We start from the raw sequence: 16,644 nt of genomic DNA on the forward strand, positions 1-16,644 counted from the left end.
TTGTCCTATCTTTTGAGAGAAGTGATCAGGTGCAAATGCATCATAACTTTGATAGGAGTAAAAAATGTTTCAATATTCCTCTTGATAATATATTACAGCAACAGCTGTAACAGTTTACCCTAACTCCCAGCTCTTTAATCTAGTTATAGGCAAAAGTCTAGAACCCAACAAGTTTAGACTTGATAAAAAAAGACATGAAATAGCTACTAAAGGTTCCTATGTAGAGGAAAATATTTCAAAAACATCAATCTGCAAGTGCAAGAAACCAAAAACAACAAATAACAGGCATCAAATAGACCAGTTAGAAATGATTGTTCAAATAATGGGGTTCATACTACAAATAATAGTTTCACAAACTTTTTCAGAAACTATACCAGTGGATCCAACACTTCATGAAACCACACCCTTTTTACAAACAAACTTTGGATGATAATATATGAACTGCCAGTATACTATCAGTAGTCTGGACAGAAAGCATAATTATACTGCTTAACTGGCAACCAGAGGCACGCCTTCCTATTAGATTACTTGGCAGTCTCAGGAAACAACCAAAACGCCACTCTACCAAAATGTGAAGCTTTCCTGATGATGAGCTTAAGTCCAATTAGTAAATGTTAAGACACACCCTCTGTTGATAGACACAGATGTCTTTAAATTAATCTCCCCAGGGGCAGGCTAATTCAGGAGTTAGCATTATTAGAATCAGTGAACACAACCTGGTGCAGGTGTTCACGTTACCAACAGGAGAGTTAGCTCTTAACCCACTATTAACAGATACGGTGGGTGTTTTGAGCTATTGGTTTTTAACGGATCGGGGGTCTATGGGGATGCTAATATGCAAAGCGGTTACACTGCGGACGGAAAAATAATACGTCCACCTTTACTGTGAGTAAGTGACCTCCATCATTCATCACTGAAAGCGGAAGTCAGTATTACAAGTATCACCTGCTACACGTGTCCTCCTGCCTCAGAATGTAACCTCTCCTGAGGAAATTAAGACTGGGTATTACAATCCTGCATAGTAACTAACACTTTGGAAGTAGTCGGCAAACACAACACTCCTTCTAGCTCTGAGCTAAGCACATGTGGTACAAATCTGTTCAATGTGTCCTTTAATTCTGCATGAGCAAGTAAAAAGCATATTACGTTGCATCGTCTCATAAAAAGACTTAATTTCAGAGAGTTATCACTCCATTGGTTTGTGATTCGTCTTAGGTGAATGTTTGAAAAGTTTGTTTTAAATTTATTGTTATTAGTTTTTCTAGCATAAAATATGTACTGAGTTTGTATTAAAAAAGCGTCCAAAAATTTACAACATTCAAAACAGTATTAAGTGACCACAAATCAGAATACAGAAATCCGTCTTTTTGAAATAATTTTTCCAGCTACTGCAAGGAAAACAACAACAAAAAGCTTTGCAATAAGCAAAACTTAGTTTGGACAAATACGTCATCCCAAAACCAAACAAACCATTTCCCAGGAGAAATCTCACAGTGAGTGAAATTCAAAGTTTAAGATGTTCTACTGAGAACAGATTAGTCTTCTGTTCCTCAAGGAGTTCAATCCCAGATGCAAGATATTCCTGTCAAATATATATTTGGCTACAAGACATGAAGACACAGTTCACAGAAAGGTTTTGTATACTACCTGCTTAGAAAAGCAGAAGGCGCTGTTAAAGGATACGTGAAAACGAACAACTGCAAATAGCACTACCTGACACAAGTGAACTTGAGAGGAGTAACAACTTGTTCCACAATAATTTTCTTAGTATTATTCCAGTAAAATTAATATTTAATGATGGGAGATACAAAAGATAACCATCTTTGTATGCTTAAAGTACGTTTTCCATTTTATCATTTAAGATTTCACGATAAGTGGTCTCAGATAAAGTGACAAAATAGTTCTAAGACACCACTTTCACTGACTGAAGAGGTAAAATTAATTTCCTGCAACTATTCAACCATATATTTGAGCAACTGTCAGAAATATATTCACATTTACATGTTATATCAATAAGGATATGTTTGTGTATATCCATGTATAAAAAGTACACATACACGTGTGTATTTTTTAACCTTTTAGATATATTTAAGAGTATTTGCAACTCATAAACACATACACACAAATATATTTTCCCAGGGGGTAATGTATTAACCAACTCGAGGTCAGAAGAATGGAAATCCTCCATAATATTATTCCAATGGCCAAATGTCTGACAACAATTGGTGGCAACATCCAAATATATTCCCTGAAAACGATTCAAGTCAACCCACAAACACAGCCTGCAAGCCACTGACTGTAACATGCTTCTATTGCCTTCTGTAAATGGGATGCTTTATAAAAAAATGTTAGTAAACCTGTTGATAAGAAAATTCCACTGATATCAATAGCCACAGGCACTTTCCTCACGTTACTGGATCATCCAAACTAATGACACAGACAGCATGACCACAGGACTTACAAGAGCATATCATGCTGAAAACCTTGAATCATGCAGACCAAGGTTTCTCAACCTTGGCGCTGGAAACATTTTGGGCCAGATAATTCTTTGTGGTGGGAGCAGTCCCGTGTATTACAGAATATTTAGCAGCATCCCTGGCCTGCACCCACTAGATGCCAGGAGCTACCCCTTCTGAGGTGTTACAACCAAAAATGTCCCTAGACGTTGCCAAATGTTCCCTGGGTCTAATTTTGGTCTAGGAGTCTAACAACTTATTAGAGTTTAGTTTTCAAAACAGTGTACATTCTGCAACACCAAGAGAGTTCTAATAAACTTCAGGCATTCCAAATGGCTACTTTATATGAAAGTTTCCTGGGTCCCACAAAGTGAAACCTTGCTCCCATAGGTAGCTAATTCTTGTACATGTGCATGATTAAACACTCTTGTGATGATGAGTCTGGGACAGGCTGGGAAAGGAGCCAACAGTGACTGGGTTTTACAGTTTCCAGTCTCGATGAATTACACCTTTTAACCCTTCCGTGGATTAATCATCCCTGCCAGAGTAACCCTTTCTTCGCAAACTACTGTCTCCAACACCTTCAACCTAAGATGCTCGGTCCTGGGCTCTCACCATTCATATTGCTTATCACTGCACTGGGGTCAACTCTCATCCAAGGACTCTGGGACCTTCTACTACCCGGCCAGCCCGTTTTTGCCACTTAGCACGGACACCCCGCTCTCTTCTAAACTACGTCGCCCAGGTCAGCGCTTGACCCTTGACCCCGGCCTGACCCCGCCGCACCCTTTCAACACACCCCCCCCCCCCCAGGGGCGTTACCTGAAGTAGTAGACATCGCTCTTGCCGGCACTGAGCCCAGATTTTCGGATCACTTCCTCCTTCTTCCATCCGGGGGGGAGGGCCGGGCAGTCCATCCTCTTCCCGCTCTCCGTGGCCCGGGGTCCCCTGGGCCCCGGTCCCGCGCTCCCCGACGGGAAAGGGACCGGCTCCCGCCGGGGGGCGCCGCCGCCACCGCTGCCGCCGCCGCAGCCGCCGTCGCCGCCAAGGCCGCTGCTGCCAGTCGGGGGACGGCCGCGGCCCCGTCCCCGGCCACGGCCCCGTCCCCGGCCACGGCCACGGCCCCGGCCACGGCCACAGACGCCGCCGCCCCGGCCCGCCTGCTTCCACCGCCCCCGGCCACGGCCGCCGCCCCGAGCGCCTTCCCTGCGCACGCCGCTCACCGGGGACGGGGCGAGCGCGCTGCCCTGGCCCCCCTGCTCTATGGCGGAGTCGCCGCCAGCGCCGCTGCCGCCCGCCGCGCTCTCCCCCTCCTCCTGCTCCGGGCAGCAGCGGCCTCCCCCCGGGTGCGCGCGCATCCAGCCCCCTCCCCAGCCGGCGCTGCGCTTCTTCCGTAACCGAGCCCTTGGAATCCCGGAGACCCGCCCCGCCCGCAGCGCGGCGCGCGGGGGACGCGCGCAAGCATCATAGAGCGGGCGCGCACAGAGCGGCCCTCCCTCTAGGGGCGTGGCTCCGGCCACTACCTTTTAGGTCCTCCAAGCGTTCTGAGCGGCCATCTTGTCTCCGCCTCCTCGAGACCCGCCCCCGACCCCACCCGCTCCGCCCCCAGCCGCGCCCTTCCGGCCCTTGTCCCCACCCCACGCGGAGTCCGGAAGGCGGTTGCCCCGAGTCACTAGGTGGGGAAGGTCAGAGGTGTTTCGAAGAGGCCTAACCTTCCACTGTGTGATTTTCCCCGTGTCTGCTTCCCAAGCAGTGAACAGCAAACAAAGTATCATATTTTAGATTCACTAACTGAATTATTCATTTAACGGAATAACCAGTCAACCCTTGTCTAGTCTCTCGACAGCAAAGCTTGCTGCGGATCGTTGATTGAAGGAGTCAAAGTGCACCTTTTTGATCAGCCTTAGCACCCTGAACTGATTGCCCTCCTAGAACTTTGTAAGGCTTGTAAGCAGGGAAATGATCATTTGGAACATACGTTCCAGTTCTACACGGTCTACCTGTAAATTCTTTTTTAAAAGATCAGAATCCCTGAACCCATGTAGAATTTACCAAGTTTCAGGATTTTCTTAATTTAGATTTCTTCGACTAACGGCGTTTGGCAGGTATCAGTGGCCTTTGGCTTGGTAAACACTGCCTTGTGTTGAAAGACCGACTTAGCGCACTGTCACAAGCTTTTCGGAATGTGTGGAATTCATTCGGATCTGCCCACTCGTCATTCGGAAGCGATGTTAGAGAGCAATGCCAAGTTGATTAAGGAAACTGATTTAAATTGTATAAAAGCACGTTTTCTATTTGTTCTTCCGCATTTATAGAAATGTGCTATTGAAAACCAAGGTGACAGATATGTCATGGAGTGTTTGGAAGACTGAAACTCATAAAGTACATTTTATCAGATCACTGATTAATTATCTTCAGTGTTTGTACACACAGGACCTAAAAGTTGAGGGCCAAGTTTAATGTATAGGAAAAAAATCGTTAGTATAAAATAATGAAAAATCCAAATTTATTTGATTTGCCTTTGCAATATGAGCAAACACCAGGTCATCCTCACCTACTTGTCTGTCTCTGGAGTCTGACCTTGCATTTCTTTTAATGTCCTTCATTTGAGATACACTTCAGGAAATCTATCTAGGAATGTGTCCAGCAAAGAGTTGAAAAATTGTCAGGAGAAAGGTCAGTTGTGGAGATGTGCATTAGAAGTCAGCTTGTGAAAGTTACAGTTGAAGGAGGAAAAAAAGAGAAGAAGTGAAAAGAAAGGAACCAATAACTGAATCTTGAGGAACACCTACATTTAAGGCTCAAGTGAAGGAGCAAAAATCAAAGACATACGAGATCAAAGTTTGGACAACACACACTCCATAAGAAAAGGGGCTTTGATTTCACACCTAATTAAACTGAAGGGTAAATGTGAGCAAATATCCTGGTAGAAATGATAACTGAGACAATGGATAGGAAAGTGATCCCTTTCTGTGCTGTCTCTACCAAGGTTATAGATCAAATCAAATAGAGTGGATATAAAAAACATGTTTAAAGGAATAAATCTCTAACACTTTAAGCTAACTACTACTTGGTTCCTTTTGCTAAATCCCAGTAGAGCTAGTTCAGTGTTTCCTTTGTTAAGAAAAATCTAATTTAGACATTTCAAAAGATTTTGGGTCACACCTGAATTTTTCTGCCATGATACCATAGAACAAAGTACCAAAAGAAAAAAAAAACTTATTTATTCTCCAACTAAAAGAAAATAACATCAAATTATTGTAGGGGCTAGAGTGAGACCCTAAAGGTACTGAGTGAGAACAAATGCTAAATACATGAGATAGATCCCTTTGTTTCCCTTAAAATAGTGGACAAATTATGAACTTCTGTAATTCTGGAGAGCTACATTTTATATCACTCCCGGAAGAAACTGTTGTTCTCAGGCAGTAAAGTTGTAACATAATTTTTCAGTTTTATCTCTCTTACAATGGGAAAGTTCTCACTGGCCTCACTTTATGGAAAATGTGAAAGACAACAATAAGAGAGAATTTTGTTTGAAATCTGGTCCATTACACAAACAATAGAGATTTAATCACCTCTGATCTCTGCCTCCTAGTTGTAAAAGCAGGAGCTGAAACACCAATTTGCACCCTTGAAAGACAATTGCGTTTAAAAATATTTTTCTTTTTATTGTTTACCAAGTAAAGCTGAGGGTAAGCCATTAAAGAAAAAGTAGTTTTCAAGAAAAATAAAAGTTAGTTTGGATTTTTATTGAGAAAAATAGAACAGATTCATGAACTATTGGAAGATCACAGCTGGTTTTGAGACCCGTATATGTTACTGACAAATATGTAACCCTACATGTGAGTTTTTGAGTGTGATTAGATAGTAAGTGAAAGAAGGATTTCAATATTGGAAAAACTCGCTTTTTTTCAAGCCGTATGGTCAGAATTTATCAAGACATTGCATAGGAATGAGGGCATAGCCAAAAAAAAAAAAAAAAGTTTCCTGCTCTAGTGAGCAGGTTTTATGATTCACTGAGTTGGCCCAACTACTGTTCACCTCATTCCCAGCTGAAACGACATGAATGTGGCTGGGGTGGCAGGTCAGACCGAATGACACTTTCAAGCACATGTGGTTTAAAGTTTATTTATTTATTTATTTATTTGGCATGACTACAGGGGCTCTTACACTGCCTAGCTCAAACTAAGAAGGGAAGGGTTAATTACTTGAAAGGCAAGGGGACACAAGAAGAGGTCAATTTTGAACCGAAGGAAATTATTTCAGCAGTGTGTGATGTTTTTCAGAATTTTCTGCTAGTTGTTTCATTAGCCATCGATAAGTGGCTAGTACAATATTATTAAATGTTTAGGATTCAGGGATGGGGAGATGCTTATTTGATTTAACTTCCTAAAACAGGAAACACAGTACTACCACTAGAAGGAAAATGGCCTTTAAGTTTCGAAGCCCTAAGATACCACTTAACAAGCTAAACAATGGCTTTTAACCGTACTTGTTTCCAAAACACCAGAATTCTAGGACATGTGATCTGTGAGAAATAAGGGCTGACTGTGGCTGCTGCTCGCAAGCCGGGGGAGGAGCGGTCATGAGTAAATCGGAAAATAATCTTGCCCGAACACCTCGAGCTGTAAGTGGCTTCCCAAAGCCTCTCATACAACTCAGTTTAGAGCTTGTCTAACTGCCTTCAAATTGCCCGATGGTCTGTCTCTGGTTTCTTCACCCTTGATCTTGCTGCTTCCCACCTCCACCCCCACCCTATCACCTTTCTTTAGTTAATTCCTCTTTACCCCTTCGGTCTCCTTTAGATACCACTTTCCTCGAGGAGTCTATCTGACCTCTACTAGCTAGCCCCTTCACTCCTGCACCCTCACAGGCTTTGTGCTCTGCACCATATTATCACTAGGTATTTTCCCCATCCATTTACTGTACTTTTTTGTAATTAGTTGTTAAAGTATCTTTCTTCCCCTACTGGCTTGTTACTGAACCCCAAAGGTTAATCCACTAACCAGCCCAATTAGGACTAGAATGTAGACAGAGTCTCTCCCTCAATCCCTGCCCCCTGACCCCCCTCCCTCAGTGGGCCTGGTTTCTACTCTTAGTCTTTATAACGTGGCCAAGAATAATCAAGACTATATCAAGAATAAATAGACTAGATAGGCAGCGAAGTGCCAAAGAGGAAGAGAAGAGAGGAAGTGGCTAAAACAAACAAACACAAACCCTCTCTGTTTAAAAATAAGAGTAGAAGAGACACGTTACCTTCTAACAGTAGTATCATGTGAGTGCTGAAAATTGCTCCTTTAGATGTTATGTTTCAAAATCATATCAACATTTGTATTTTTTTTTCTGAGAAGTTTGGAAAATATTCAAATGAGTTCATTCTAAATTTAGAATAATAACTTTGTCATATGATCTGAATGGTCTAATAAGATAGACAGATAAGATACTGATATAATTTTTCTGCAAAGTGCAGCAAGTTTTGGTATCTTACCAGATGAATATTGTGGGGCAGGGTGGAGGGAGGACACAAGGAAAAGCAGTAATTTCATTGGAAAGAAATATAATTTTATTCAGGTCTCATTTTTGCCTAACCTTGGTTTATCATGGAGCAGATGAGATAAGGAAATAATCTCTGAACATACCGTACTTTGAAATGTGAACCTCTTGTTACTGTCTTGAGAATGTGAATTTTCTTTGCCAGAGAAATGTTATTTTGTTATATTATTTTCTTTACCTAGTCATTCAAGAGTCATGTGATCGGGGGTGGGTGTCTTTGCAAAGGGAATTTTTGCATTGTCCCTGTGGAAATAACTTTTGTCAGAATAAATAATATAATCATACTGTCAAATTTTAACATTCCTTTCACTCATTGGTACTTCAGCGTTGACCTTATCTTCCTAACCAGAGGCGGACCAAGCCAGATAGCCTTTCCAACGCCCCCCTGCCCCCCAGAAGCTGCACATCACCCCGGCTACTGACTTCCCTTCTTGAACTAATACGATATCATCACCAGCTTCCTCCACACAGAGCCTGTCCTCGCCTCGCTTCCAGAGGTTTTCTCTCACTATCGTTTTGATCAGGCAGCCCCATTCTTAGGTTCTTATGGTACCTTCTTACTGTATCTTAACCAGACACAGCCCTTAATTGGTTACATGTCAAATGCTTCACCAGGTTCGCCTCACTCTTTGGAAGTAAATTGCTAATACGATGTCCTATAACCCCCAATACTTTAATGTGTAATTGTTACAAACAAGGACATTTTCCTCCATAACAACCACAAACAACCATGAAAGTCAAAAAATCAACATTGGTCTGTAATCACAACCCCCCGACACCCATTCGGGTTCTGTCCCTTCTCCCAACAATGTCCTTCACCGCAAAAGGGGCTGGTCCAGAATGAGACAGTGCGTTCGGCTGGCCCGTCTTTCAGTCTCCTTCAGCTGTGTAATGGCTCTTCAGTGTTTTGTTAGCTTTCATGACCTTGAAGCTTTGGGAGGTCACAGGTTGGTTATTTTGTAGAATGTCCTTCAGTTTGGGTTTGCCTGAGGTTTCCTCATAATTGCATTCAGGTAACGTGCACCTTAGGCAGGGACACAGTGGAAGCGATGCTGTGTTTTGCTCATTGCATCCTATTCCGTGACACAGGATTTCAATTGGTCCCATGACTGGTCATGTCAGCGTGGGCCACTTGATGAGGGTGGTGCTGCGCAGGCACCTCCACTGTAAAGTCATGTTTTTGCCTTTGTAATTTTCATATATGTGTGTGTGTATATATATATATATATACTAGGTTAAATTTGTTTAATGATAACAGAACACAGTTGAATATGTTATAAATCAACTTTTAATTCATTAGAGGCCAATTTAAGTTGGTGGCTTACCTCATATTTGCATAAAGCTCAGGGTTATTTATGACCTTCCTCAGATTCTTATTATATAATTTTGAATGACTCTTCATGATTTTTCTTTAGCTAGCCTGAGTTTTCCGACCTGAGATTGCTTTTAGCTATACTTCTGGATTTAAAGAATTTTTAAGACTGAATGACAGTCCTGAAATGTTCACAGTACTTATTTGCCTGGGAATAAAGCACCTGCCTTCATTTTCTGTTGCTGAATAACAGTTGCCACAAGTTAGCATCTAAAAACAACACACATTCATCACCACAAGTTGCCATGGGACACAGCTTAGCTGGGTCCTCTGCTCTCAGCAGGTTCAAGACATTGCCTGTGGGCAGGGTCTCAGTCTGAAGCTGCGGTCTTCCCCCAGGCTCACGGGGTGGTTAGCAGTATTCAGTCCTTGCAGCTGTAGAACTTAGGGCAGCTTATTTATTTAAGACCCACAGAAGAGTCTCTGGATTCTGCTTCTGACCTCTAGGTCTTCTTTTAAAGGGCTCACCTGGTTAAGTCAGGCCCACCAAGGATAATTTCTCTTTTGATTAACTCAAAATCAACTAACCAGGGACACTAGTTACATCTGGGAAACCCCTTCACCTTTGCCATCTGGATTAGATACTTGAACTTCTTGTATTGCTTCGCTGCCTATTGAATTTGTTCCTTGGGTCTGACTCAGCTTTTTCTCCTTTCAGTTTTAATTTAGAGTTTCACATGTCTGAACACATAAAGTGGAACAAGTAAAAACTCTGTTACAACATGCGTGCACCATTGCGAAATACCACGAGAGACTCAGGTATGTCTGCTTTATGTGAGCTTATCATGGGGTAACAGTTGTGCAACAACAAGTAAGTGCACAGCAGATTGAGTTGTGATACGTTCATATTAAATTTTTCTAACACTTACTGAACATTTTCGGTGCTTCTTGCCTGCCATTTTTGGTAAGGAATGAAATCAGTTATTCTATATTGTTAGTGATTCCTCCTAAAGGCAAACATTTATTAACATTCTGTCAAGCTTCTTGGTCAGCTTAATTGAAGAGAATATTCAGTTTACCGTGGGCACTGAGAGACACAGACAACCCTGTGGTGATGGCCAGAGGGAAGGGGGGGGGGCTGGGTGGAGGTGGGCAAAGGAGCAGGAAGTGAAAACGGGACATCTGTAATAGTGCCAACGACAAAAATAAAGTTAAAAATATATATATGCCAGTTGAAATTGCTTATCTGTATGAATGTGGAATTTCTGAAAACTCTGCAAACCAAGCAAGATACAGAAATGGACACTGAGGTTGATACATCAGCGACCATCACCCACAAAACCTACATAGCAAGTCTGTGGTTACTATTCTCTGGTTACATTGCACTTATCGATAAGAATTAAAAATATAACCTTATTAAATAAATATCTAGTATGTATACAAAATTGTAAATATACAATTTCCCAAACACAGTAGATTCCGTGGTATATGCCTTCAAAGCAAGAAAGATTTTCTCTCCTGGAATGAGGCTAATTTCCTAAATCTAAATGCCCTAAAGTGTTAGGTTTCTCAAGATGATTTTCCCCCCAATCTTAGTGAGGTGACTTTGAAGTGGACCAAACCACATACACCTAGGAGTGTAATTGGGCCCATCTAAGCACTTGCATGTACCACACAGCCAAGAGCATAAACTTTTCCATCAGCCTCAAAAGTTTTCTTCACTTCTTTGTAATCCTTCCCCGCTTCCCCCCCTTTTCCTGGAGAACCAGTGATCTACTCTCGGTCCTTACAGATTAATGAACACTTTTTGGAACGTTATATAAACGGTATCGCCTCGGATGTGCTCTTTATTGCCTGGCTTCTTTCACTCGCCTACTTGTTTTAAGATGCGTCTATGTCGTGGTGAACATCAGTCATCTCTTCCTTTTCATTGCAGAGTGGTAGTCCATGATGTGGGTGTATCACAACTTATCTATCCAGTCTTTACTAATGGGCATGTAGGTTGTTCCCAATTTTTAACTGTTACCAATAAAACTGATAGGAGTTTCGCATACAAGTCTTTGTGCAGTCTTAAGTTTTAATTTCTCTAGGGTAAATAGGAATGAAATGACATGTGGGTGTTATGTTTAATTTTTAAAGGAACCACCACACTGCTTTCCCAAGTCATTGCACCATTTTGCATCCCCATGGACACTGTGTGAGAGTTCCATCTGCTCCACAGCTTCATCTTCTCCTGCTACAGTCGGTTTTTAGGAGTTCAGTGTTTCTAATGGGCGCACAGTGATTTTGAGTTACATTTCCCCAATGACTAAGGATGGTAAGCATCTTTTTTGTGTGTGTGTGAAGTATCTGTTCAAATCTTTTGCTCATTTTCTCCCTGGGTTGTCCAGTGTGTCTTTGGTGCGTCTGGGAAAGACTTGGCACTCAAATAACCCATCTCGTCGTGTTGAAAGTTTTGGATCAGGAAACGATGAGTCAATCACGTTGTTCCCCACCAAATTCGAGGGGATTGCTACTTTCCTTTCTGTATGACGAGACTCTTCTGGGCTGATCTGATTACTTGGGATGTTAGATGTCCTTTACCTCTGTATTTATATCTTCCTAGCCAGGGCATGCGCTACTGGTTAAAGTGTTCAGGTACATTTGGCGCCCTCTTTATTTTACATGTCCAGCGGGAGTTGTTATTATTGGAGACATGAGTACTAGAATTGATGCAGGGGCTAGTGTAAGCCTCCTTGCAATCAATGTAGAATGGGAGCAAGGTTTTTTGTTTTGTTTTACGGTTATCCTTCTAGAGAGAGCATGCCCACTTAAGCAGAAACCTTTCCTCTAACTGTATCAATACATAATAGCATGTTGCCAGCAGAAATCTAAGGGGAATCTTGTATGTACCCCTAGACTTAGCATTATCTAGCTACAACCAGAGGTTAATTAAGAAACAATTAAGCTCTCTTTGCTCACTACCTTCCTCAGGATAGATATTTTGGACTCTAAACAAACAGCAAGTGCTATTTCTTTAAACTTGACTAGCTGTCTGTCTCCAAACTTAGTTGTGTGCATAATTGGACTTTGAAATAAATGCTGCCTGATAAAACAAAATACATGTAAAAATATGGAGTTGGATCTGAAACAACCATTGCAGATTGGGGAGTGGTGGTGTTATACATTTGCTCTTATATTTTAATAATGAAGAGGACTTCTGCTCTCGTCTCCCAGAGGCAGTACATTTACTTTCTTTCTCTTTCTGTTTCTTTCTTCATCCTCTCTTTGCTTTTTTCACAAGGCAAGAACAGATCTTTATTTAATCGATGAAAAGAGCCTGGTGGTCATAAGGCCAGGGCGAGTTTAATGGTGCTGAGGCTGAGCCCGCACCATCCTTCCTGGACCACCTCCCCTGAGGCACTGTGGGCTCGCCGTGCTTCCCGCGTGAAACAGGCATGTGTATTAGGTCTCCTGCAGGCCCCCATAGGCATCCAGTCTCATGGCAGACCTAGCTTCCTGCCCTGCCATTGGGTGGAAAACTCAGGTTAGCTGTTTAGATGGGGTTGTTTATCTTCAATTGACAGAGGTTAGAGCAAAGCAGGAGGTAGGGGAGAGGCCTCAGGGTAAAAATTTCCCTTCAATTATTTCTCTAAGATTTTCTATCATAGGACAATAGGATCTTCAGTGCCTCCATTTTCTCTTTAATATTAAAATACTTCACTTTATTGTCTATTAAGATGCTGGTCAGACCTTCTAAATAATTATTGTATGATAATATGTAATAATCCTGAAACTTTTTTTTTAGTGTGAACATTACTTTTTTTAATTTTTTACCTTTTGGTGTTTAGTAAAATGACTAGATAAAAGATAATTTTATATATTTTTAGATACTTTAACTTTATGTATAGACAATTATAAGATATGGAGAATAGCAATGTAAACTTTTAAAATAATAAGATATATAAACATTGGAAAGTGTGGACTTCAAAGAAAAAAATTATATTTTGTTATATATGTTATAAAATGTAATATATTTACATTCATGAAAATTATCCTGAATCAAAAAATCAGTTAGTAAGCTAATTTCCATACAAATTAAAAAAATCTCCTTTTTTGCTAAAAAAAAAAAATTTCCTTCAAACTAGTTTAACCATTGGTCAAGTTGAGGATCAAACCATCTTCTACCTCCTGGGTCTATTTCTGAATTAGTAGAATCTGGAGGGAATCTGACCTAAGGGTTTTGAGATTCAAAAAAATTAAAAAGCTCAACTGATTTATATAAGTGTATGTCTCCATTCCGTTCCCTTCCTTGCAGCATGCCCCAGCTCAGCAGACGTGCACAGAATGTGGGTCACAGTGAGCTCTGGTTTTTGCCCCACCCTCTCTGTGTTTGCCTTCAAGACCAGACTCCCTCCTCTCTCCCTTCTCGTAACTATCAAGATAGCAAAAGGCTGGTTATTACACAAGCATTTGCTCTGACTTGCAAAAGAAGAAAGAAGGAAGAAGGAAGAAGAAGAAGAAGAAGAAGAAGAAAAGGAAAGCCTAAGTAAAGGAAACGGTCATTTTAAGACAGAAAAGGCCACTTCAAAAGCATTAACTAGTCACATTACAATCTGATAACATGATGACTTGATCTCAGCAATTTTTCCTGAATAATGGATAACGGAGACTCAGGAAGAGGGCGACCGACTGGACCAGGCATTTAATGGCAGCAAATCTGGTTTGTTTCTAGAGCGGATGCTTTCTACTTTCGTTCAGTGCGTTAGAAACACGATAATTTTGTGACATGCATTTTTCTGCTCACATTGTTTATTCTGTGTGCCTCAGGAGTATAGCCATAGTGGTTTTGCCAACCACAGTAACTTTTATGAATTTAACCTCCATAATTGGTAAAGGATTGCCATATTTTTTTTATATTTGGGGGGATTTTTTATTAAATTAAAGAGAGAACAATCAATTACCTTGCTGAAAATAATGGGCATTCAAATTCTATTATTTTTAAAATTTGCCTCAGATATCAGTCAATAACAACCTAAAACTGACTTTATCCTTCTCATGTTTAAACTTCCATGATTAGTGAGTTAGAGGCACAAACTCAGATGAGGCTATCTGAAAACTAAATAATTTTCAATTTTATTATACATTTATTACCTGTAAATATGTGTGTAAAATCCTGGACCTGGCCAGGCAGTCCTTCACCAAGGACAGTGGAATGAATATCTCTGGCACATGAGATTACAGAAAACCCAGCCCTGACAGAAATGTTGGTGGCTTTCTCTGCTCCAATACCCTATGACAAGTGCCCTGAACTTTGTACTACAGCCTTTTCTCTGATTGAAACCTAGTAATACTTCCTGTTAATTCACTTGAATTAACAGTTTGAATTAAGTAGCGTAGTTTGCACAGTGAAGACTTTTCTATAAGAACAGTTCAAAAATCTGTGATTTGTGAACTTCAAGCTTTGCCATCCTCTTACCTTTCTTCAAGTCTACCAGTGAGATTCTGTTTGCATGGCCAGAGTCGATTCAGCCTAATGTCCAAAAGGATATTCTTCCAAACTTCAGTGCTACAAACAAATGTGTTGCCTATTTCACCTAAAAAGTATGCTTTAAAAATTTCAAGTCTAAATTCTTTGGTCAGTATTGAGTTGAGCTTTAGGCAGGACCATTCCACTATTGACCTATTGTTCTGGGTTTGTGTCTTTAGAATGAAACCAATTGAAATACAATAATTGTTAACCGATTATATTGGCCCCTTATTGACCTTGAACTAAGCAACAATCTTTTCAAACGTAACAGAGATACTAGTTGTTGAACACTTTTACAAAACCCGCACCTCAGTGAGCATGATTTTCTGACAGATATTTCAAAGATGGTCAAACAAAATTCTACGTCACCTGTGGTGTTTGTATTGCTCTCTTTAAGGTGTCTCACCCTTTGTAAACTTGTCTGTTTACTTACACTCCACACCATCGGTACTTTTTAAAAATTTTGACTCTTGGGATTGTGTTTTCACAACATCAAAGCGTGCTGTAGGGAGGGTGAATGGGAGCAGCCTATGAGACAGACACTGTCTAGGAAGACAGTTCGCTGAGATTTAAAAAGTGCTGGTTTAGGAACCAGAAAACCTGGCTCTGCCAAACAGCTCAACGGCCGTGAACATGCAATTTAATCTTCCTGGTTTTCAGTTTCCTCATCTGTACAATGACCCAGCTGGACTGGAAAACCTCTATGACGCCCTCCAACTCAGAATATGTCAATATGTATGGTTTTAAAATACTCTGACATTTCTTCTAAAGCCCTTTCACATATACCTTACCATGCTATCCTCAAAGAATCCTTACAGTATACAAGGCAAGTCTTTACAGGGCGGAGAAGGTAGGTATGACTTAGACGTGTTTGTGGGACGTGAGGTGACTGGCAAAGATAACCTACTGGATAAATAGCAGCACTGGAACGTAAACCCAGATCTTCTGACCTCAGCAAATGCCTGTGTAAACCACGAAAAGGCACAAGAAAAAGCAAAACTGTTTGGAATCACTGATCGCATGCATGAATTCTACTACTGTTATTTCCTTTAGTTTCTCAAACCACTCGACACTTAAACTAAAAGTAAATAACAGAAATAAAACTAACAAAATGCCCAGTGCTCTATTGTGATATGAATATAGGGGTAATTACGAGGGATTGAAAGATAACAGCTGAGCCCTGGGTGGGTAAGTTTGAAGCCGTGGTGTTGAGAGAAGTTATGACTCACTTATGATCACTCATTACCAGAAATGCAGAGATAAGGTACAGGGGACGGTAAGGGGGAAAAGCCACGAGGAAGACGAGGGATTGGGAAACTCTCACGACTTAGCTAGGTAAATTGAGAGACTTAGGACTAAAAATATTTGCAAATCAATAGCATACAAAAAACATAAATGAGTACTATGTAGGAAGGAAGACTAGGATAGAATATAAATTTGATGGTTAAATTGCAATAAAAAATGATTGTGACTGCAAAATTACATGCCAAAAAGAGTGACAGGGTTTAGGAAATACACACTGAAATATTCAAGGGTAAAGAGCATGGTTTGGGACCTACTCCCAAATAGTTCAGAAAAAAATGTGTGTGTATATATGTACATGGCAATGTGTTAACCATGGATGGATCTGGGTAAAGTATATATGAGAGTTCTTTCTATGATCTATATGAGAAAATTATCTACTACTATTTTTATAGCCTTTCTGTAGGTCTAAAATTATTTCACAATTAAAGGTTAATTAAAAAGGGGGTAATAAGCCCTGGCTAGCATAGCTCAGTGGATTGAGCGTGGGCTGGGAACCAAAGTGTCCCATG

General features: G+C 40.9%; 1 protein-coding gene across 2 annotated transcripts in view; it reads right to left on the reverse strand.

The window, feature by feature from the left end:
• MBD2 (methyl-CpG binding domain protein 2) overlaps positions 1-3,930 on the reverse strand; it is a 66,864-nt gene extending 62,934 nt beyond the window's left edge. The window contains exon 1 of one of the 2 annotated variants that reach the window (XM_045850000.1): positions 3,279-3,930. In XM_045850000.1, the coding sequence (XP_045705956.1) occupies positions 3,279-3,814 (536 nt within the window). In that variant the 5' untranslated portion in view covers positions 3,815-3,930. The remainder of the gene's footprint in view (positions 1-3,278) is intronic. The other variant, XM_045849999.1, reaches the window with a different exon arrangement.
• Positions 3,931-16,644: the final 12,714 nt, after the last annotated feature.

Source organism: Phyllostomus hastatus, unplaced genomic scaffold (assembly GCF_019186645.2).
Source record: "Phyllostomus hastatus isolate PE091 unplaced genomic scaffold, TTU_PhHast_1.1 phas_contig_80, whole genome shotgun sequence".
NCBI lineage: Eukaryota > Metazoa > Chordata > Mammalia > Chiroptera > Phyllostomidae > Phyllostomus > Phyllostomus hastatus.